General features: G+C 41.3%; 1 protein-coding gene across 8 annotated transcripts in view; it reads right to left on the minus strand.

Annotated features, from left to right (window-relative positions):
- The window catches only part of LOC116257482 (cyclin-H1-1), a 61022-nt gene that overhangs the window by 32615 nt on the left and 4309 nt on the right, over positions 1-24098 (minus strand). For 7 of the 8 annotated variants that reach the window (XM_050078719.1, XM_050078723.1, XM_050078722.1 and 4 more), the window contains 4 exons: positions 22918-22968; positions 18766-18844; positions 18372-18487; positions 18222-18295 (listed from right to left, as the gene is read on the minus strand). In XM_050078719.1, the coding sequence (XP_049934676.1) occupies positions 18222-18295; positions 18372-18487; positions 18766-18844; positions 22918-22968 (320 nt within the window). The remainder of the gene's footprint in view (positions 1-18221; positions 18296-18371; positions 18488-18765; positions 18845-22917; positions 22969-24098) is intronic. The other variant, XM_031634268.2, reaches the window with a different exon arrangement.

Below are 24098 nucleotides of genomic sequence, written 5' to 3' on the forward strand. Positions count from 1 at the left end.
AGCCGAGTCCAACCAAGTTTCAGCTGGGTCATGCCTGATTTACACCATGTTTCAAACATAAGAGTCCCCCTACTAGATTGACCTGGTAGCTATGTCACATAGGTACGGGTGCCGGTGCGGGTAATGACCATTTTCAAAAAACTTGAGTGCGGGGTACAGCCGTGTGTGTGTATATATATATATATATATATATATATATATATACATATGTGTGTGTGTGTGTGTGTATGTGTGTGTATATATATATGTATGTATGTTATATATATATATAACAATAAGAAATACTTATAAAATATGTATCAACTATGCCACATAAGTACGGGTACGGACCATTTTTAAAAAACTTGGGTGCGGGGTACAGCCGTACACACACATGCACATATACATATATATGTCAAAAAAATTCAAACAGAATAACATATTCGCACATTACAAACAGAATAACATATTCATAAATCATAATTCATATTCCAAAATTTATCAGTCTTGATTCTCATTCTCCTCAATCGCATAATGAACAAGCCTTCTTGATTCTCATTCTCCTCAGTCGCATAATCAAGATTAGAAGGAACAACAGGTTCTGTAAGATCCATATTAAGAGCATGAAATCATGTTCTCCTTGAAGGTCCACGTCAATGTCCTCTAGATTAACATCCCAATACTTGGATGATCCTGAACTGCAAGTTGCAACAAAATCAAAATATGATTTAAGTTAATATTAACTTTAAACAACCAACATAATATATTATATGTATACATATCAAAGATACAAAAAGAAAGAAATACCTATAATCATCTCAAGTATGTGAAAGTAAGCGTAGGTTGGAGTAAACATAAACTAAACCTTCTGCTCGCTTACTAGTTAGCTTATTTCTCTTGATGTTGTGAATTTGAGAATAAGTGCTCCAATTTCTTTCACAACATGAAGAGGTTGCAGGTTGAGATAATAACTTCAATGCAAGTTGTTGGAGATTTGGTGTCAATGCTCCAAAACACAAAAACCAATTAACAAGATCTTCTTCATCTCTTGCCATTGCAACTTGTATTGAATCATTTCTTTGACCAGAGAAGCTCGCAAACTTAGAATTAATTATCTTCAACCGATGAGAATCAGAATATAGTCTTCCCAAACATATCTCCCTATTTTTGATATTTCAAGATCTTGATTAAGAGGAACACGAATAGGCCTGGGTAAGGGCCAGCCCGGCCCCTGCCCGGCCTGGCCCGTCTTCCCATCGCGCTCCGATGGAGGAGGAGGGGGAGCGGCGAGGGAGACAGAGAGGGGGAGAGGGAGAGGGGGAGCGGAAGCAGAGAGGGAGAGGGAGAGGGAGAGGGGGAGTGGAGAGGGGCAACGGGAGCAGAGAGGGAGAGGGAGAGGGAAAGCGGAGAGGGAGGGGGAGAGGGAGAGGGGGAGCGGGAGCAGAGAGGGAGAGGGATAGGGGGAGTGGAGAGGGGGAGCGGGAGCAGAGAGGGAGAGGGAGAGGGGAAGCGGAGAGGGAGAGGGAGGGGGAGAGGGAGAGGGGGAGCGGGAGCAGAGAGGAGAGGGAGAGGGGGAGGGGGTGCGGAAAGGGAGAGCGGGAGGGGAGAGGGAGAGGGGAAGCGGAGAGAGAGTGAGGGAGTAGGGCCGGGCCGGGCTATCGGGCCCGGGCCAGGTTTTCCCCGGCCCTGACCTAGGTCCGATCAGGCCGGGCTGGGCCGGCCCTGTAACGCTCGGCTTTTTGCAGGTCGAGTCGGGTCAGGGTCTAGACCCGGACCCGAGCTCCACGCGCGTAAGGAACCCGACGCCGTCCTCTTCTCCCTTGTTTCTCCTTCTCCCTCGTTTCCCCTCTGCGTTTCTCCCTTAGCCACGATCGCAACTCAGAGAAGAATAGGGCGGTGGGTTGAGCAGCGGCGACGGCGACGGCAGCGGCGACGGCGACGGCAGCAGCGGTAAGCTACCTCTCTCGCCCTCTCTGTCTGCCTCTCCCCTTCTCTCCTGCACATCCTTTCGTCTCTGTAGCGCTCTCTCCTTCCACGCACGCTGTCCCTCTACTCCTTGCTCGAGCTCTCATTCCCTCCTTCTCTCGCCACCTTCTCCCTCGCCTTTTCCTCCTTCCTCTTCCTTCTTCTCCTCCGTCCTACGCAGACTCTCCCTCACCGTCTGAACCCTCTCTCTCCGACCGTCTCTCCCCTCTCTGTCTGCCCTACCTTCTCTGCCCATCTCTCCACTCCGTCTGAACTCCCTTTGGTCGGTTTTTTACTCGTTTAGGGCTTTTTGGTCAATGTGCAGCTTGGGGACGCAATTGTTTCCCCACATAGCAACGGGGTGAAGGCGTTGGTGGTGGCGGCATTGAGGGATTCTAGTCGTTTGGGGGCCTTCCGAACCCGTGAGGTGGCTGCCGGAAGGATTGCAACAGTCTAGACTCTTGAATTGGGGTGAGCAAGGGCTAATCAAGCCTAGATGATTGAATATTATCTATTTGACACGTATAATTATTGTTTGAGCATGATAGAATTAAGTATTGGTGATTTTGGGATATATATTAGCGACTTTGCTATTTTGGGAAGTTTATGACTATGTTGAGAAGACGATGATCTATGTGTGTAAGTGCTTTTCTAGCATGATGTGTTGATTTTCGAAGCAATAGGGAAGCATGGTAGAGTTTTGATGTGGGTGAAAAGATTTAGAATCGTTTTGTTGAGCATGTGGCACAAGCTTTTGTCAACGGAGGTATTGCGGTGTTAGTTGGAGAAGAATATGTAAATTGGGTGTATTTTTGGGGAAGACGCATTAACTATAGAAAACATTTAAGAATGTATTAAGGATGGATCGATCGAAGCATTGTGTTTTGACGTTTGGTAGCAAGCAACGGCAAGATGTTGGGAAGTGGCCTATTAGAGGGCTTGTAGGTCGACACTACCCGTCGACACCTTCTTGAGGCAATGACATGCGCCTCAATGATTTTGTTTTATATTTGTTTGGATCGATATGCTAATTAGTAGAAATCTTATCTTTTGTTTATGTCTGCAGGTACACCGGGCACGTCCCGTCGACCTTGAGCTACCAGATTCGAAGCTCGAGGCATTTTGAAGAGTTTTGTGAGCGCGCCACAGGTATGGCGGCATTCCAGGCAAATCCCTGCCTGGGGAAAATGTGTGAATGTGTGTTCCTAGGATCGTGGGATCCTAGGACCGTGATGTGAATTGATTGATTGTTTTGTGAATGAATGTGTATGCATGCAAATTGTTTGATATATGATATGATTTGTTTTGAAAGGCTATGAGAATCATGTTTTGAAAATGTTACGCACTTGCATGTGCATGTTAGAATTGATAACTGTTTAGAACAGATGAGGTGGGGTATCGAGTCGAGTATCTCCTCGACCCCAATTATGCATTAGAAAGCATCCTAGAATGATAATTGTCTAGGATAGATACGAGCCAATCACGGATCGAGACTACTCTCCGTGGTTTGGCTAAGTTTTGAAAGGTGTGACTGATGTGTGTGATTGTGAATGATTTGTCATGTGACAAGTTCTGTTTTGGAAAACTATTAGAAGCTTGTTTTGAAAACTGTTACGCATTTGCATGTGCATGCTAGAATTGATAACTGCTTAAGACAGATGAGGTGGGTATCGAGTCGAGTGTCTCCTCGACCCCGATTGTGCATTAGAATGCATCATAGAATGATAATTGCATAGGACAGCTACGAGCCATCACGGATCGAGACTACTCTCCGAGATTTGGCCAAGTTTTGAAAGATCTGATTGATGTGTTTGATAAAATGTGAATGTTGTGATTTGTTGCATATGTATTACCGTGGGCAATAATGCAATTGATTGAAACTTGAGGGTAGTTGTACTTGTATTGTATGACGGCTAGCTATGACTGTTAATGTTATGTGCAGGCCTCGTGTGGAGGCAATAGGAGGTGTGGGTGCACTCGTGAAGTGTACCAACCTCATGAGCTAGACAGTTATTTTGTGATTGTGCTATTATAATGATAATAATGAATGAATAAGAGATGAGAGGCCAGTGGGATGTGGCTATGTGTTGGGAGACGTCCCGCTTTTGCCACTGGTCTCGCCTGTTCGGAGCGCAGGCGGTGCAAGGCCCCAAGGTACTGTTGTGTGATGTGCTTGGAACGTTGGCCTCCTGCCTTCCTAACCTGCGTGTCCTAGGGAAGGCTGAGTACCTCTCCTTGGAATTCACACATCCATGGATGAGTGTTCTACCGCTCCAATGGATGAATGGATCCATACTATTCTGGGCCACCACGGGTGTTGTCTCTCAGCTATGGGCCACCCGCGGTGTGCACGTGCCTGTGTTTGCACCCACAGGAACTGTCAATTCACTAAAGCTAATGAAAATGAAAGTATGTGAATGAAATGTGTGTGAACGAATGTATGTGATTGATGGGCATGTGAATGTTATGACTGAAATGAAATGTTTAAGCATGTCTTGCATGTGATTGAGATTGTGTAACTGTGGCCCTTGAGTGGCCTTTTCATGTCGTGGTCTATGTTAGGGGTTTTTTTGGCAAATGATGTGCCTATGCCCTGACACGACATGACGATAGATTGTTTTTTTTATTGTTCTCATACTTGTGCCCTACTTAAGAGGGTTTAGGATTTTCCTAGCTTGTTGTCATAGTACGAAGGCTAAGCCTTCAGTTGTTTCTTTTTCAGGTTTTGGCGGACCCGGGGCAGCAGGTTGATCAGATGGCTTCACTCACATCCTACTAGGGAGGTTTTGGGTCTTTGGTAGTGCCGACGCGTCATGTGACTATACTTGGGATCACTTGCCACATTCATCCCTGCTCGTTGGCAAACTGGAGCATTATCGATAATTATTTGCCCAACACTATCTTCACCCACTTCTTTGATGACTTCTATAAATAGCCCTTTTAAATACTCAACATCTTTATACTCCCAAGATGCATCAACACATTTCAAAAGATTGGTCCATCAAGCGAATAAACAATAAAATTTATCAGTGGCCGCCTTTGTATATCAGTCCACCCGTCAGAAGCAATGGATACTCCATATTGTATCCAGGAAAATTTCTTCTCTCTAATAATTTTTCAATGTTTGCCTTTGCTTCTGCAAGAATTATTGTTCTCAACTTCTCTGAACTCGTGGGTACATAACCACTCAAACTACAATTAGCCAAACCTGTAACAACATTTTTCCAATAAGGACTTTTGGCTACATTAAAAGGAACTGAACTTGCAAAAAAGAAGGTAAAAGAACCTTCTGATCTTTCTATCCATCTCTGCCCTTCCCATATTTTTGAATGCTTGTGCTAATGTTTTGGTAGCTCCAATCGCCACGTTCTTTTTTCTTTTCTTTGAAGCATCTTCATCTTCTTCAATAGCATAAAGGGGAACAGATAGTTCACTTGACTTGGCTGAAGATTTCTTCGTCTCAGCTGCATCCTGTTCTTTTTTTAATATTCTAATCTCCTCGTTGGTAACTTTTGGGCATGGTCTAATTCCAATGCCTGAGATATGCAACAAATGTGCTTTGCAACGTGTATAAGAGCCAGTGAACATCATATTACAAAATTTGCAAGAAAAAATTACATTCCCACCACCACCTGGTTCTTTTCCTAGTTTTTTCACATAGCGCCAAAGAGGCTGAGATGAATTATCCTTCTCTACTGCAGCGGTATTAACACTACTACTGCTGCTTGCTACATTTCTACTTCCACTTGTAGGCAGTGTTTCTTTTCCTTTATCAGCCATTACAACTTATATGAAAAGCACCTAGCAAGAAATCAACACATTTCAGAGAACAAGACACGAGTTGTATCCAAAAGCTAAGCGCAAATTTACTGCTCGACTGAGCTGAAGCACAAACAATGATCGAAGTGGAAATGTGACGAACAAAACACAGGGCAGAAACAAACGTGAACAAGAAAGCAGATGTACAAAAATGTTAGTCATTCAAAACGTGACGAACAAAAAAGAGGGCAAAAGAAATAGGGAACAGAAAAAAGAGACAAACAAAAAAGAAGATGAAGAAGAAAACAGACGTCCGCCTGAGAATCACCACCTGTCCTCGCCGGAGAACGTCCACTTGCTGTCGCTGATCGCCGGTGAATGAAGATGAAGAAGAAAGCAGACGAACGAAAAAGAAGAAAAAACAAGCAAATACCCGAATACCGTCGCCGGAGATCGTCCGCTGTCGCCGTGGCCACCTGCAGTGGTCGTCTGTCTGCCGTCGCAGTGCGTGGTCGCCGGCCGCCGTGCATGGTTGATCGTCTGTCGTGCGTGAGAGAAGATGAAGAAGAAAGCAGACGAACAAAAATTTGGGCTTAAGGGTTTCGAACAATTTCACGTTAAAATAGTTTAACACCTTAAAATCTAAAACTCGTTAATAATAAAAGCGAACAGATTTGGCCTTCGGTACGTTGACCGAGTCCGAAAAAGGTCGAAAATGGCCTTCGGTACGTGACCATACCCGGTGCGGTCAACGCCCACCACTGCCGCACCCAATGGCGTACCCGTACCGGTACCGATTTTGTACTAGTACCGTGCGGGTACTCCTCCTTAGGAGGAGTACCCGTGTGACAGAGGTATCAAAGTAAAGAATATACATCAACATAAAGAAATAAATAACACAAAAAATATATATAAACGGCTCTTGCAACAGTGTGTTTAAGGAACCTATGAAAAACTTTAAACATATAGACAACTGAGCAGCCCCCTAGACAGTCAAATATGAACATCAACCGAATTTTCACATCCAAATAATAGAATGAAAAGTAAGATGGAAAAAAATAAATCAAAATAAAATTAAGCAGTTTGGATCTATAGGAATCCAAGTGTATCCAAGTACCCATTTTGGGTACGGGTACGGCGACACGGGTACGTGGACCTTACTAAATTACCCATGTGACTTAGCCTCGTAGGGGGGACAAGAAGGGCTGAGACAATTTAATGAGTTGACTCAGTGAATTGTAAAACATTGCTAACTAAATATATAAATGCAGTTGAGAAATAGAATAGGAAGAAGATTGAAGGTAACATCCACAAAACTTAATTAACTTGGGACATCGGCTAGAAGAGAAACAAAAATTGATTATTAGAAATGATGCCTGTTAACATATCGTGTATAGGGAACCGGGTCTGGATATAGACCCGGTCCCATGGGCACGGGTACCGAGAGTGGCTCGGTACCCTAGGCGGGTCTCCCTCTTATTTAATCCCACTTATGGTGTAATTGTTGATAAAGTGGAATAACATTTTCTCTCTCCTAGGGTTGCGGTTGTGCCCCTAGGTTAGAGCTTCTCCGTGGTTTTTCACCTCTCTTTGAGGTTTTCCACGTATATTGTGTGTCTCTTCTCTTTCTCTCTATCTTGGTTTGTGTTTCGACATGGTATCAGAGCCAACGCGCAAGAGATCGTTGGTGTGCTATAGTCGTGTTTCCGCCGTTTTTCCGCCGCTGTTGTTTCCGCCGTAGCCTCCGCTCTCTGCAGCGCCGTCGCCATCTTCAGCGCCGCCGCTGCCCACCGCTGTCGCTCTGACCAGCACCGCCACCGTCCAGTGCCGCCGCCGTCTAGCGCCGCTGCCTCTTGTTTGTCGTCTCTGGTGCTAGGTATTCCTTCTCCTTGGTGATTGTGATGGCCGAGGAGATGTCCCTCAAGATCGATGATGCCCTAGACACGGGCAGCAATACCAAGAGCGAGATCTTGCCTGTTCAAGTCACCTCCATCCGGCTGAACAAGGATAACTCTCTCTTGGTCTGCTGCCCTAGAAATTGGGATAACCAGTCGTGGTCACCTGTCCAACATTACTGGGGAGAAGCCCGCACCTTCTAAAACAGATCCGCGATGGGCTACTTGGGCGTTGGAAGATAGTCAGGTTAAAGTATGGATTATTAGTTCTGTTTCCGCAGATATTCAGCCTTTGATCTTGCGTAAATCGACTGCCTACGACATGTGGACTGTGCTTGCACGGATGTATGGCCGTAAGAAGAGAGTGTTGCGTACGTACCAAATCAAACGTAGCATATACTCTCTTAAACAGGGTGACTTGTCCGTAGCCTCTTTCTTTGCAGCCCTGAAGACTAAATGAGAGGAACTTGACTACCATGGAAATGATGACTGGCACTGTGGTTCTGATCATGCCTTGTACTGGGACAAAGAATGGATGGATCGGACGTTTATTTTCCTTGGAGGCTTACGCGATGAATTTGAATCCATTAGGAGCCAAATTCTCAATTGTGACGAGGTCCCCGGAATTGAAGAGGTGTATGCCCGTGTGGAATCTGAGGAACAGCGTCGCCAGGTGATGCATATTGACACCAGTCAGGGGAGTTCTCCATCAGCCTTTGTTAGTCGTGCTTCTGGGATTGGACAGCGTCCTGCTCGGCGGTGTAGCCATTGCAACAAATTGGGACATTCTGTTGACTTTTGTTGGGATCTTCATCTTGAGAGGCGGCTTGTTCGGGGTCGTCCTCCTTCTAGCCGCCGGAGTCCTTCTGTGCCTGAGCCTAGTCAGAGTAGTCCTTCAAATGTTGCCAAATCTAAGCTTTCCTCCGATCAAATCAAAGAACTGCAAGCGTATATCAGCCGGTTGTCTACTACTCTGGAGGATGCTTCCACGTCTGAGGGGGCTAAGTTAGCCCAAGCTCTCGTGGCCACTAGTGACCAAGGTAATTCCTCACATGGTAATTGGATTGTTGATAGTGGCACTACGCATCATATGACAGGGGACCCTAAGATGTTCCAAGAATACAAATTGTCTTCTGGGCAGCAACGTGTGTCTATGGCTGATGGTTCTTCTATCTCTGTGGCTGGGAAAGGGAGTTTGTCCTTGTTAAATAAATACTGTCTTCATAATGCTCTTCATGTTCCCAATACTCCTGTGAATTTGTTATATGTCAGCAGTATTACTAAAGAACTCAACTGTAATCTGATCTTTTCTGCCTGCAGGACTTGGTGACGGGGCAGAAGATTGAGATTGGTTCGGCTATTGATGGGCTCTATAGACTGCCTGTGCAGGTTGCGTCTGCTCTTATTTCAGCCACTAGTGGACAGTTGTCAGGCATGGAAGACAGATCTATTATTATGCGATGGCACGAGTGGCTTAGTCATCTTTCGTTTCCGTTGATTAAGAAGTTGTTTCCTAGTTTGTTTCATTCTGTTTCCATGGACTCCTTCACCTGTGAAGTGTGTCAGTTGGCTAAACATGTTAGGGCCTCGTACCCTATTTCATTCAATAAAACCACTCGTCCATTTGCTTTGGTTCACTCTGATGTTTGGGGTCCTTCGGGAGTACCCACGTGTCGTGGTTTTCATTACTTTATGACCCTTATTGATGATTACTCTCGTTGTACGTTCGTGTATCTGTTGAAAGAACGTAGTGAAGTTCCCGTTATTGTCAAAAACTTTGTGGCATTTGTTGAGACTCAGTTTCAGACGTCTATCCAAGCTTTTCGCACCGATAATGCTAGAGAGTATGTCTCTCAATCCCTAGATGATTTCTTAAAGAGCAAGGGCATTGTTCATGAAACGTCCTGTAGTTACACACCTCCCCAAAACGGCGTGGCTGAATGGAAGAATCGCCATTTACTTGATGTTACCCGGGCTATTCTGTTCCATCGGCAGGTTCCCAAGCGCTACTGGGGTGATGCGCTTCTCACTAGTGCCCACCTTATCAACCGTATGCCTACCCGTGTGTTGCAGGGTCATTCCCCGTACTCTATGCTTTGGCCAACTCAGAATCCCTGGCCTCTTACTCCTCGGGTGTTCGGGTGTGTCTGTTTTATTCATGACCATAGTCCCACCCTCAAGAAACTTGATCCTCGGTCTATCAAGGCTGTCTTCCTGGGGTATTCCTCCACTCAGAAGGGATACAAATGTGTTGATCCTACCACTTCTAAAGTCTATGTTTCCCGGGACGTTACCTTCCATGAACACGAGGCATACTTTCATGTGAATCCTCTTCAGGGGAAGTATCTAGGGAACAGTAGTGAAGAGTATTCCTCAAATCAGTTGATTCAGTTTATGGATTTCTTGGATTACAAGGCTAGTGACAGTGTGGCAGACACAGTCAGAGATGATAGAGACTGTCACATGGACGAGGGCCTTGTTGATAATCAGCCTACGGCCCGTGATCATTTGTTTGGCCAGGTGTACAAAAGGAAAAAGACAGATGGGGTTGAAAATGTTGATGTAACCAATCCCAATCCTGTGAGTTCCCCGGATGACCCAAGTCTAATCAATGAAGAGCTTCCTATAGCCCTGTGCAAGGGCACCAGGTCTTGTACTTCTCATCCAATTCAGAGATTTGTCTCTTATGCGAAATTGAGTAAGAGTTACAAATGCTTTATAACATCCTTGTCTAAGTCTGTTATTCCCAGGTGTGTGGAAGATGCTAGAGAGGATCCTAAATGGCTACAGGCCATGACAGAGGAGATGGATGCCTTGGCGAAGAATGACACTTGGGAAGTTGTGGATATTCCCAAGGGGACTCATTTAGTTGGTTCAAAGTGGGTGTTCAATGTGAAGTATAAACCAAATGGTACTGTGGAAAGGTATAAGGCTCGGCTTGTTGCAAAGGGGTTCAGCCAGAAATATGGTATTGATTATCTTGAAACCTTTGCCCATGTTGCCAAACTGAAAACTGTGAGGGTCATCTTAACACTTGTCGTGCAAAAGGGGTGGAGCATGGATCAACTTGATGTTAAGAATGCATTCTTGAATGGCCATCTAGAAGAAGAGGTCTACATGAGTATGCCTCCTGGATATGTTCAATGCGGAAAATGTTGTTATCTCAAGAAAGCCTTGTATGGATTAAAGCAGTCTCCTAGAGCATGGTTTGAAAGACTGAGGATAGTGATGAAGACGAATGGATACAAACAGGGAAATGGTGATCACACCCTGTTCATTAAGCAGAGAGATGGCCTGGTGAGTCTTCTTCTTGTGTATGTTGATGATATGATAGTCACAGGTGACGATGAAGAAGAGAAAAGGAAGATGAAGGAGAGGTTAGCTGCTGAATTTGATCTTAAAGATTTGGGTAAACTAAGGTACTTTCTGGGAATAGAGATTGCTCGGTCAGAGACAGGGCTGGTTATGAGCCAAAGGAAATACACTCTGGATCTTATAAAGGAGACAGGCAAACTTGGATGTAGGCCCTTTCTAACTCCAATGGAGTCCGGTACAAAGATAAGCATCAAAACTGGCAACATCCTAGATGAGGAAGGAAAAGGGCGGTATCAGAGGCTGGTTGGTAAGCTCATCTATCTTAGTCTTACTCGACCTGATATTACTTATGCTGTAAATGTGTTGAGTCAGTTTATGCATGATGCTCCTACTTATTGTCACTGGAAGAGTGCAGAAAGAGTGTTGGGGTACCTAAAGAATGACCCAGGAAAAGGATTACTCTATACTAAGCAAGACCAACTTAATATTGAAGGATAGTCTGACGCAGATTGGGCAGGATGTACTGATACTAGGAGGTCTATCACAGGGTATTGTATCTTTCTGGGGGGTAACCTGGTTGTATGGAGAAGTAAAAGGCAGGAAGTTTGCTCTAGATCCAGTGCTGAGGCTGAATACAGGGCTGTGGCTATGGGAGTTACAGAAATGTTATGGTTAAAGATTCTCCTAGCAGATATTGGTGTTGAAACAGAAGAGAAGATGAAGATGTACTGCGACAACAAGTCTGCAATTAACCTTGCGAATAATCCCGTTCTGCATGACAGAACTAAACATGTGGAGATTGATCGCCACTTCATACGGGAACGCATAGATTCAAAGGAGTTGATCCTGTAAGAATCTTTGCTTATGCACGTCTCTCCGTCTGAAATCTGCTAGAATGAGAAGAAGAAGTAGAAGAGAAGACAAATGGAGAAAGAGGGTCACAGCAGTTTTAGCCGTGTGATCCTTAAGCTATATTAAAGAATAAACCTAATCAGGTTATAACAAAATGTACACAAATTATATAACATTTACAGATGTGCCACCGCCTAGTATGTTTAGGCGTGTGGATTAGAAAACAAGTGGATCGGGTCTGAATAGACCCGAACCTCCATACGCTAACAGCCCCCCTCAAGTTGTGCATGAGATTTGACCATGCATAACTTGTTCTTCAAATCCCAAAAATGCTGCCCCGTGAGTCCTTTAGTAAAGATATCAGCTATCTGTTCACTGGTGGATATATAAGTAGGCACGATCTCGGCTTCTTCAACCTTCTGACGGATGAAGTGTTGATCAATCTCTATGTGTTTGGTACGATTATGCAAAATGGGATTGAAGGCAATTTTTATTGCACTTTGATTGTCACATAGTAATGATGATTGGGCAATAGGAAGATTAAGCTCTCCAAGCAAATGTCGTAACCATGATGCTTCAGCGGTCCCTACAGCCATTGCTCTATACTCTGCCTCAGTGCTGGATCGTGCAACAGCACGCTGCTTTTTACTGCTCCAACAGATAAGATTAGAATCAAGAAAAAGACAGAAGCCTGAAACTGATCGTCGATCATCGGGATCGCCTGCCCAGTCTGCATCAGTATATGTATATATGCTATGTCCAAGAGAAAGATTGGGGCATTTTGTGTAGACTAGTCCATCTCCAAGAGAAGCTTTGAGATACCGTAATATCCGCTTAGCGGCATCCATATGTCCTTCTGTGGGGGCATGCATGAACTGAGAAATCTGATTTACAGCATATACTATATCTGGGCGAGTAAAAGTGAGGTATTGTAACATACCAACAATGCTGCGATAGAATGTAGGATCGGAATATGCTGCAGTTCCATCAGATGAAGTCAACTTAGTGTTTAGAACACTAGGAGTAGTTATGGGTTTGCAATTAGTCATGCCTGCCTTGTCCAAAACATCTAGGGTATACTTGTGCTGCGTAAGAGTCAATCTATCATTTGTCCTGTCAAGCTCAACACCCAAAAAATACCGTAATTCGCCAAGATCCTTCATCTTGAATTCTTGCTTCAACATATTTTTAACATAGGATATATGTGATGTCGAGTTCCCAGTGATAACAATATCATCAACATATATAAGCAACCAAGTGGTAGCTTCTCCGGAATGATAGATAAACAAAGAGTGATCGAGAGAGCTTCGGAGAAAACCAACTTGTTGTATATGATGAGAAAAACGATCGAACCATGATCTAGAAGCTTGCTTCAACCCATATAGAGATTTTTGTAATTTACAAACCCATTGTTGAGGATCATGAGTAGTATAGCCAGGGGGTTGCTCCATATAGACCTCCTCCTTAAGAATCCCATGAAGAAATGCATTTTTAACATCTAACTGATAAAGAGGCCACCCATATGAGACTGCAAGAGAAATAATCACGCGTATTGTTCCCATCTTGATAACTGGACTGAATGTTTCATCATAATCTTCCCCATATTGTTGAGTGAACCCGCGTGCCACAAGACGCGCCTTATGTCGATCAATGCTACCATCTGGCTTATATTTCAGCTTGTAAACCCACTTAGAACCTACAACATTCTTAGTATTTGGACGAGGAACAATCTGCCAAGTTTGACATTCATGTAAGGCTGCCATTTCCTCATTCATAGCTTCAACCCAACATTTTTCCTTACTCGCATGGTGATAAGATTTTGGTTCCACCTTTTTGTTGACTTCTGTCATAAACAACTGAAAATCCAAAGAAAAAGTATTATAGCTCACCCATCTATCAATAGGATGTCTCACGCGTTGTGACTGGCGTGGAACTGCGGTAGGTTCTGCCGTAGGAACTGATCGCCTAGAATACACCAGGCCTGAAAATCGATTATATGGAGGTGGATCATTGGGTTGAGGAAATGGAGGCACGCTGTCCAAGGAGCTACTGACAGGTGTTTCAGGTTCATTAACAGCTTGCTCCTTGTGTTCATTCAACTTTTCCGCCCCTTGTCTTAAGATTTCAGCATGTAACCAAGTATCATAAACCTCATTTTTGTCCTTGAGTGTTAAAGAAGTTGCCTTGGAGTCCTGTAACCTGCTTTCATCAAAAACAACATGCCGTGAAATATGTACACGCCCAGTTTTAGGGTTGTAACACCTATAACCCTTGTAATTTTCTGCATACCCTATAAATCTGCACAAAACAGCACGATCTTGAAATTTGTTTCGTAAGGAAACATCAACATGTACATAGCACACACATCCAAAAACACGTAAATCTTCATAACACGGCTGTTCTTGATGTAATAGAAAAAATGGAGATTTTCCATCAAGCAAAGCCAATGGCAGTCGATTTATAACATGAACAGCTGTATGAAAAGCCTCGGTCCACAATGTCATAGGTAAGTCTGTGTCATGCATCATGCTAAGGGCGCTTTCAACAATATGCCTATGTTTCCTTTCAGCAATTCCGTTTTGCTGAGGTGTATGCGGACATGAAGTTTGTCTAGTGATCCCATTATCTAGTAGATACTCAGTAAATTCATTAGAAATAAATTCACCACCACCATCACATTGAAAATGCACAATATTGCTGGAATATTTGTTCCGAACCAAAGCATGAAATTGAGTAAACAGGCGGAAGACTTCTGATTTGTGTTTGATGAAGTGAATCCAAGTATATCGGGAATATGAATCAATAAAAATAACATAATATCTACTCCCAGAAGAAGAAGGAATTGGAGCAGGCCCCCAAACATCGCAATGTATAGTGTCAAAAACCTTTGAAGCTCTTTTATTTATTAATTGAAAAGGAAGGGCATGGCTCTTACAGAGATGACAACTCGAGCACATGCTGGACTCACTGACTGAACTCAGACTGGACTTATCTAAGAGCCCGTCTGCAACAAGACTTCGAACAAAAGACTGACTACAATGAGCTAACCGACCATGCCAAATGGATGGCTTATTATATTCTGCGACATTGATTTCACTATGAATTGAAAAGGATGGATCTGAAGAGTGAGATTTTGACAACTTTGGAGCTTCTTCAAGAACATACATGTCGCCTTTGCGAGTGCCCTCAGCGAACGTCCTCTTGGTTCGAGCATCCTTGACATAAACAGAAGACGGTGTAAATTCAACAAAGGAGTGAGTATCATCAATCAGTTTGGACACTGAGATAATATTTTTCTTGACACTTGGAACAACAAGGACATCCTTTAATGGAATGGAAGAGGAACCCATAGATATTTGTGCATTTCCAATGTGCGATATTGTGTGATGGGAACCATCTCCCGTGACAACTGAGCCTTGATCTAAATAAGGGAAAACACTAGATAAAGTACCTGTGTCACCAGTAACATGGGCTGCTGCTCCAGAGTCCACATACCACTCTCCTTGCTCATTTTGCTTCAAGTGGAGCTTAGATAAGGCTGTCATAAGAAGTTGTTGCACCTCCGATGAAACATTTGATGTTGGATTTGAGCTAGATGAGGATGAAACGGACCCTGCTGCTGCCTTGTTTTCACGCCTGACTTGATTATTCTTATTCTGAGGATTGTGCCAACATTCTGATTTCACATGTCCCCTCTTATTACAATAAAAGCAAGTTGGAACCCTTCTAGATGTGGCAGCAGTAGTATTCATGCCTGGTGGTGTCGGGAGAATCCCTCTTCCCATTCCTGCCTGAGGAGTCCAAGGTCGAGTACGATTCCCTTGCAATGCATGTGTTCCTGTAATCAATATATTGTGGCTGTTGGGAGAAGTCAAATTCTGTCGCTGGACACGACTAGCTTCGTGTTGAAATAACTTGGCTTTCAGATCTTCAAAAGATGGGAGGATAGGTAAAACCTCCAAGGCTGTGCAAAAAATATCAAACTCTGTTCCCAGGCCACTCAAGGCTTGTTGCACTTTGTCTTTATCGCTGACAGGATGTCCAATGGCAGCAAGTTGATCACTTACATTTTTGATTTCATTCAGATATTCCAAAACTGTACGCGTCCCACGCTTGATATCCTGAAATTGTCTTCTTAATTGCAGAAACCGTGCTTCCGATACTTGAGAATACGTTGTGGCAAGGGTAGACCACAATTCAAAGGCTGTCAAATCATCATCAATGCCTCCTAATACCTCCTCTGACAAGGTAGAAGTAATATATGCGACAAGTGACTGGTCGTGGGCCAGCCAAACATCATATTCAGGATTACTTGCCGTAAGAGTATCATATTCAATGCTAGTTTCACTTCCAGCCGAAGCCCCAATAGCTTGATCTCCCACTACGGTCTTCTTCACTTCACGGTAAATATATTTTGGAGGTGCTGGAGTAGTGCCATCGATATGCCCATAGAGTCTATGACTTTTAATAAATGGAACAATTTGACGTTTCCAAGTCAAATAGTTACTATGATTCAATTTTTGGGAAATAAGTTGGGAGAGAAAACTGGAGGATAGAAGAGAGGGCGTCGGCTGATCCATGACTGAATAAAGATGATTAGGGCAGACAACGTGAGACAGAAAACAGAATTAGGGCAAAAACGGACCGGAATTAGGGCAGAAAACAGAATTAGGGCAGAAAACAGAATTGAGGCAGAAAACAGAATTAGGGCAAAAAACGGACTGAAATTAGGGCAAATGGATTTAGGGCAAACCACACAAGATTCAAGGCAAAAACAGAAATGAGGGATATCCACGCCAGAAATGAGTACTTAGGGCAGATTAGGGATAATCACGTCAAACTGAAACCACTCACCGGAGGACGAGGGAACCTGGCTCTGATACCATGTAAGAATCTTTGCTTATGCACGTCTCTCCGTCTGAAATCTGCTAGAATGAGAAGAAGAAGTAGAAGAGAAGACAAATGGAGAAAGAGGGTCACAGCAGTTTTAGCCGTGTGATCCTTAAGCTATATTAAAGAATAAACCTAATCAGGTTATAACAAAATGTACACAAATTATATAACATTTACAGATGTGCCACCGCCTAGTATGTTTAGGCGTGTGGATTAGAAAACAAGTGGATCGGGTCTGAATAGACCCGAACCTCCATACGCTAACAGATCCTACCTTATATGAAGTCTGAAGATCAAATTGTAGATGTTCTAACCAAAGCCTTATGTACATCTCAATTCGAGAAAAATGTAAGCAAGCTTGGCATGTTTGACATGTATGCCAAGCTTGAGGGGGAGTGTTAACATATCGTGTATAGGGAACCGGGTCTGGATATAGACCCGGTCCCATGGGCACGGGTACCGAGAGTGGCTCGGTACCCTAGGCGGGTCTCCCTCTTATTTAATCCCACTTATGGTGTAATTGTTGATAAAGTGGAATAACATTTTCTCTCTCCTAGGGTTGCGGTTGTGCCCCTAGGTTAGAGCTTCTCCGTGGTTTTTCACCTCTCTTTGAGGTTTTCCACGTATATTGTGTGTCTCTTCTCTTCTCTTTCTCTCTATCTTGGTTTGTGTTTCTACAATGCCTAAAAAAGGAAAGAAGTAGATTGAGGTGGAATAAGCAAAATCTATATGTGAGTCAAAATAGAATAGAGAACAGAAGAAGGTAGGAGAAGATGTCAAGCATATTGGAATAAGAAAAACAAAGAGATGCAGAAGCAAAAAAAAGTTTAGGACAACAACCAGAAAAGAATAAAGCATTGTATTAAGAAAAAAACCAGAAGTCGATGAGGAAAAAATAAACCCAAAACCATTAACTTGGAAGCAGGTGCCAGTTCTTCAGCATCACACCTTCCGGAGTAGACTCCCTCTAATCTATGGCTCTGATACCATATTAGAACTTGATGTCCAGATAAGTTAACCTTGAGGAAGAATTGAAGGGAGAAAGGATTTCTTCAGAAGCATGTTGGCAGCCTCAGAGCCATAGGCATGCCCTAATCTCAACAAGTATAAACAGATACCGCACAAGACTTAAAACTTACGCAAGTTGCAAAGTAATATGTATAGCCCTGTGCACTTGCAGGGTCTTATATGAACAATATAATACATGATTTGGATCCAATCCAAATCCAAATGTTACATACTTCTTTTTTTTTTCATGAGCTTTACGTTGCCTAGCCATTGGAAAATAGTTCATCTCCTAAACTCCTACAGCTAGGCGATGACCTGAACCTAGGCTAGCCAGGCACGTTCTATAGAACATTTATGAAAGAATGGTCAAAATACAACTATGTTAACTGATAAGTTAAGCAGTTAGCTCTAGAAATAAAAATGACAAGCTAAAAACAACCATGAAGTAGAAAAGCAAAGCACAAGAACATATCAACAGCTCATTTGAACAATCAAATGAGTAATGAGTATGCTTCAAGAATGAGCATAGCAATGAGCACTACAAGAAGATCGTACATGATGTGCTTTGGGTCGTGCTCCATTACTGACCACTGCAAATAGAATCTTTTAAAGTATATAATAGCTGTAGCCTGCAAATGTTCAGAAACTAATAATGAATGCTTAGCTATAGACAAACCAAGTACAACTTTTGGGAAAAGAAACAACAACCTGAATTTTGTGTGGGAATCCAAAAGCACCGCAAACTTCCTGAATTTTTTGCTCGTAAAATATACGTATAAGTTGTTCTTCTTCCACAGTGAGAGGATCAGGAAGATTATGCCCTGCACAAATGGAAATAAATCATGTCCACATGCAAATGAAAGGTCTAAGGAAACAAATTATAAAAAAAATATAACAATCATGGAAATAAATCATGTCCACATGCAAATGAAACGTCTAAGGAGACAAATTATAGAAAACATTACAATCTAAATTCATTAGTAACACATTTTAGCAGTATCTACAGCTGAATAATCATTTAGACAGAGGATAGACCATAAGTGGAAGAAGAAAAAAGAATTTGATCAAATGAGACAAGAAAAAAAAACAGGGATTTTACCATTTTCCCTTGAATCAACTTGTTGTTCTGGATATGAAATAGACCCATCAATATCCACTTCCAACCGAGTGGCTCCATACTTCACAAAAGCAAAAAAACAAACTTAAGACATATCAGCACCAAATATAAGTTGAAGCACGGAGGCAATGCAGCTAAATACTATTTTGATGCATGAAAATCCAAGCTGTTAAGTTCAAACTTCAAAGTACAGCTTTTTCAAAAATAGTGGAAAGAAATCAGAAAATAACCAAAACAAAAAAAAAAGACAATTATTATGAAAAAAAACCAAAAAAATGTTGTGCTTTTCTGTTCTTTCAGGTAAAAATACTTATCAACATTCTCTGCAAGAAAATTAATAGAAAACTTAAATTTCATAATTTCTTCTGTTGTGTTTTATCTTTTTGATTTTTTAATACCCAAGATTTTTCGTGAGGAATAAAAACTTGCTAATTAGTACCCAAGGAAGACCTCACCAACAAAAACACGAAAGTGATATTTGTAATAATGGTTCAAACGCACTTAATGGAGCTAAATACTCTTTTGATGCATGAAACTTCATGTACATGTCACTATTAAAGCAAACAAGCCACGTAGAAAAACATGCTTTCATATAGTTCTTCGTAACCATTTTCCATAGAGATCCCAAATATCAGGGTGAAAAAACACAAAAAGGAATTAACAGCATGCATCATGCATATTTTGTTTGTATCGAAAATGAAGCAATATTAATGAGAAAAATAAAGAAAACGATAAAAACGGGAAAATATTGTGATATATTGAAAAAAACCATTAAAAATGAATTTATCATGATTTTATCACGATTTTTTGTCCAATTTTCATTTATTTTTATTTCATTTTCTGTTTTAATTTTTTTCTAACCTTTGTTTCATTGTTTTTGTTAGAATATATTGTAATGGGGAACCGGGTCCATATCTGGACCCGGTCCTATGGGGCACGGATAACGAGGTGGAACCGGGTCCACTCTTTCTCTCCCTCCTATATATTCTTCACTTACATGTAATTGTTGAGTTAAGTGAATATTATTTTCTCTCTCTTAGGGTTGCGGTTTGCCCCTAGGTCAGAGCTTTCCCGTGGTTTTTCACCTCTTTCTGAGGTTTTCCACGTATATTGTGTGTGCTTTCTCTGCTCTCTCCTTGTGGTTCGTGTTTCTACAGTTTTATTTCATCTTGTTTTAGGTATTTAACATAACCTCCTAACCCCAACCACGTGGTACGACGGGCACTCCAAATACAATGCCTATTAGTTTTTCATTTCTTGTATTTTTACCTAACGTTTTGATTTTTTATGTTTTTAAAAAAACTGAGATTTTCCCCAAAAAAACAACTTTGCTGATAAATACCCAAGAAAAACCTCGTTGATAAAAACCCGATAACAATATTTGTGGCTAAGATTTGTATATGTGGTAACATACTAACTAATGTAAAGTATGCATGTGATATTGTCCCTTGATAGCTGCATAATGAGTTAGAGGGAAAAACTAGACTAGACCAGACCTGAAGCAAAGGTAGCATGAGCTTGTGATCTACATCGGGGTTGTGATGAGATCCAACCCATCCCAAAGATTGGAACAGATCCATGGAATAGATAGGTGCAGGAAAACAACATGTTTGACATTCAGAACAAACAAACAAAAAAAGTAAAAACCTATGTCAGTCCACACCCGTTGCCTAAGTCCATCACTTAGGTGATCTGTGTGGTGCTGGTGCCTAGGCGCACCTAGGCTGGACCAGGCGCCACTACGCCTAGTCCATAGGAAGGTATGTACCTGTGATTTTATTGAATATAGTATATCTTGTGTGTTATACTATATGTACAATCTTTTATACGGTATATTATATGTACAATCTGAACTAATGTATATAAAGTATGGTAAATTAATGTGTTATATGTGTATTAATGTGTTATATGTGTATATTATATGTACAATCTGAAGCAATTTTTAAAATGGTTCCATCTGCAGATGAATCTGTTCTAATGTATATTATATGTACTGTTTTGTACAATCAACTATGTGTACAGTTTGTTATAATGTATATTATATTATATGTTACATATACAATCTGTTGTAACATATATTTATATGTACTGATTTGATACGATTTTTGTTTGAAATGATTAAAATGAAATAGACTATAAGGTCCTATATAAAATGGATTTCAAATCATAACAGGATATACAGTTATGTATACCAGAATTCATATTTAGATTTTCATTGCAGTACTTTATCTAGAGAACCTGTTGTTTTAGTCTCAGAATGGTTTAGATATGTGTCTGGAATTGGATTCTGACAGGATCTCATTCTAAGAAATGCAAGCACTGTGTCCAGCATGTAAACAAGAATGACATGTCTTCTTTTGTGTATCAAACTAAGACATCGGCTAGAACAGAACAGTACAGTTTTTCAGTATGTAAACAAGCTGGAAATGTACTGTTAGTCTGTCATGTAAATAAGAACAAAACAGTGTTTCAAGTTTTACCTTTTTGGCTTTACTTGCGAAGTGTAATCATTCAATTAGAACAGAACATAATAGTTTTTCGTGTTCCACTTTTTTGTACGATGCATGTTTGTGTTTGTGGTGATCGGCACACGTGGAATATAAGCTTACAGTTCAGACAGTAATTACATAATTTTATGATGTAATAACTAACATAACTAAAAAAATCAATAAAAAAATTGGTCGTCTTTTTTTGCCTAAGCGATGCCTGGCTCCCAGGCAGCACCTTGGCTCCTTGACAACATAGGAAAAAACATAAATCCCAGCCCTAAAAATTATAACAGAAAGAGAACTCTAGAGAAGATAACAAAAAAGAGTAGAATTGATGGAATTTTATCTTGTAAGTAGAAAATTCATTTGAATAGAGAAAAGTCTGAATTGAAGTGATAAAGAAATATGTGGGAAAGAGAAAAATGATTTTTGAAAAAAAAAAAATGTGCATTTACCTCAGAGGATGGCCATGAATGACCACCAAAGCATTGCATCAGGCCAGCTTGAATATGGAAATAAGATAAAGAGGAAAACGTGGACCTCATGGCCCTAAAGAAGAGAAATGGTCTTTCTTTAAACAAAAAGAAAAAGCCAGCAGGTTGGCTGAGTCTGAGCCAGACAGAGTCTAAATCATACCAGGTACGTCTCTGGTACCCATATCCACCCACTAAAGTATCAAGACATGTATGGGACCCAGATCCATATACCCATGTGTTAATCGAACCAAGTTCCCATATGTGAGCTAAAAATAACGTTTCTATGAAGTCTATGAGTAATTGCTAAGAATGAGGGGGCCACACCAAAAGAACCCAATAACATGTTTACAGATTTGCCCCTGAAAATAATTGAATGTGCTGCAACTTTCTTCTAGAATTCCAGGAATTCCTAGAGTTTAAATAGAAGGATTGCCAAACCAGTAACATGGTTCCCTAGGAACAACCATAAACATGCCTATAGCAAGTAGATTTTCTCTCGTAAACTTCAATTTTGACTCATGCCAAGAAATTGGCCGTGAAGATAAGAATGTCAAATACATTTCAGTGTTAGATTAATAAGAGTTGAAGATAGGGATGTCAACGAGTCAGACTGAGATCAAATCTGGGCTTCACCAGATCCGACTTAACTGGATGAGACATAGTTCACATCAAAATCTTCTGTTAAGGCGGATTTAAATGCCTGACACTTGTCAATCTTTCTAAAATGGAAAAGAAACACATAATGAACATCAATAACAAATTAATGCACAAACATCAGTAGAAAAAAGTTAAATGTCACAATAAACACTCCAAGTAAAGATATGTCAAGGCCATGGATTACATGACCATAAGTCTACTGGAGTGTCAAAAACTAAAGGGAAATCCCCAGTCAAAATGTGGTGCTTGTGACCAGGTGCAAATGCTGAAACAGGTGGCTTCAACAGTGGCTTTGTGACCAAGTCCCACTGCCAAAACAAAGTCTCATTGCTATGGTGTTGTTTCTCCGCACGAAATGGAGAAGAAAAGGTGAATACCTGTATTGTCACAGAACAGAACAATCAAAGGATGCTCTCTACAGGATTTTGTATTTTTAATTGTGAAGGTTATCAAAGTCACCACAAAAATGTTTCACACCGAAAATTACAGACATGAACAGATTAGAACCTTACTTGTTCAAGGGTCCTCACAGCTCTTTGATTAGTTGCTTGGTGCTTCTCTGCCTACAGGAAATATTTTTTGGAAAATTAATAATTAGAGGGAGACAAAAGAGAAAATCTGACCAATAATTTCATGAGAGCAACCAAACAGCACCTTCTGATCTATCATCCTCTGACAAACTAGACAGTGGCAAATTCACAAATTTAGGAAGATTTATAGCAAAAATGATGAATACAGGTGAAGCAGCATGTTTCTTGAATCTTCAGAAACCAGGGATGATCGTGAAGGTGTTTGTGTTTAATCTTCATAAAACTTTAACTGTTTCCCGATATTTCATCTCCATTGCACTCTTAACTGTTTAATGAGATTTCATCTCAATTGTACTTTTATAAGGCTTGAAAAGAAGAACCCTCAGGCTTGAACTCGAAAAGAAGAAGGTGCTATACAATTAACTTGCAGCTTTAATCAGTGAACCTTGCAGGTAGCAAGCTTCCCCTTATATATATTGAATCAACGGTAGAAGATCCACATGTACAATATAACGAGGCTCCACGATAAATAAATAAATATATATATATATTTATTTATTTATTTATTTATTTATTTTCCTTTATATGTATATCCACACACACACACACACAGAGACGGAGACAGACAGAGAGAGAGAGAGAGAGAGAGAGAGAAGACACAAAGGCAATACTAGTGAAAGAGAAGATAAAATAAGACTCGGTATTACGATGATCGTGTATTGCTGCCCCTGAAGATAACTTAAACACGTATCTAACTGCAAGGAATCACGACGATAATTCAACTAACTACCACGATCATTACGTGAATGGTGGTTGCTTACTAATCCAAAACGAGAATCACAAGCATTACATTTAAGGACAAGGGGAACTATCCGTCTCCAAAAAGGATCACACAAGATAAAACCTGACCAGTATGATTAAAGGGTGACTAAATCCAGGGTTAGTATAAGGCTATACTGTTGCCTTGTATATGAGGTTAAACATTTATCCCTCTGCCCACCTATGAAATGCTGAATTAAATTAAAATACAGTTATAGTTCAGGCGTCTGAAATCAACCCGCCTACAGAAATGAAGAAGAGAAGGAAATCTGCATTTTGGTCTAAGGACAATTCCCCATCTCATCCAAGTTTCCAGATAAGCTGGGGCATAAAGAAGGTGACAT

Source organism: Nymphaea colorata, chromosome 7 (genome assembly GCF_008831285.2).
Source record: "Nymphaea colorata isolate Beijing-Zhang1983 chromosome 7, ASM883128v2, whole genome shotgun sequence".
NCBI classification, from domain to species: Eukaryota; Viridiplantae; Streptophyta; class Magnoliopsida; order Nymphaeales; family Nymphaeaceae; genus Nymphaea; species Nymphaea colorata.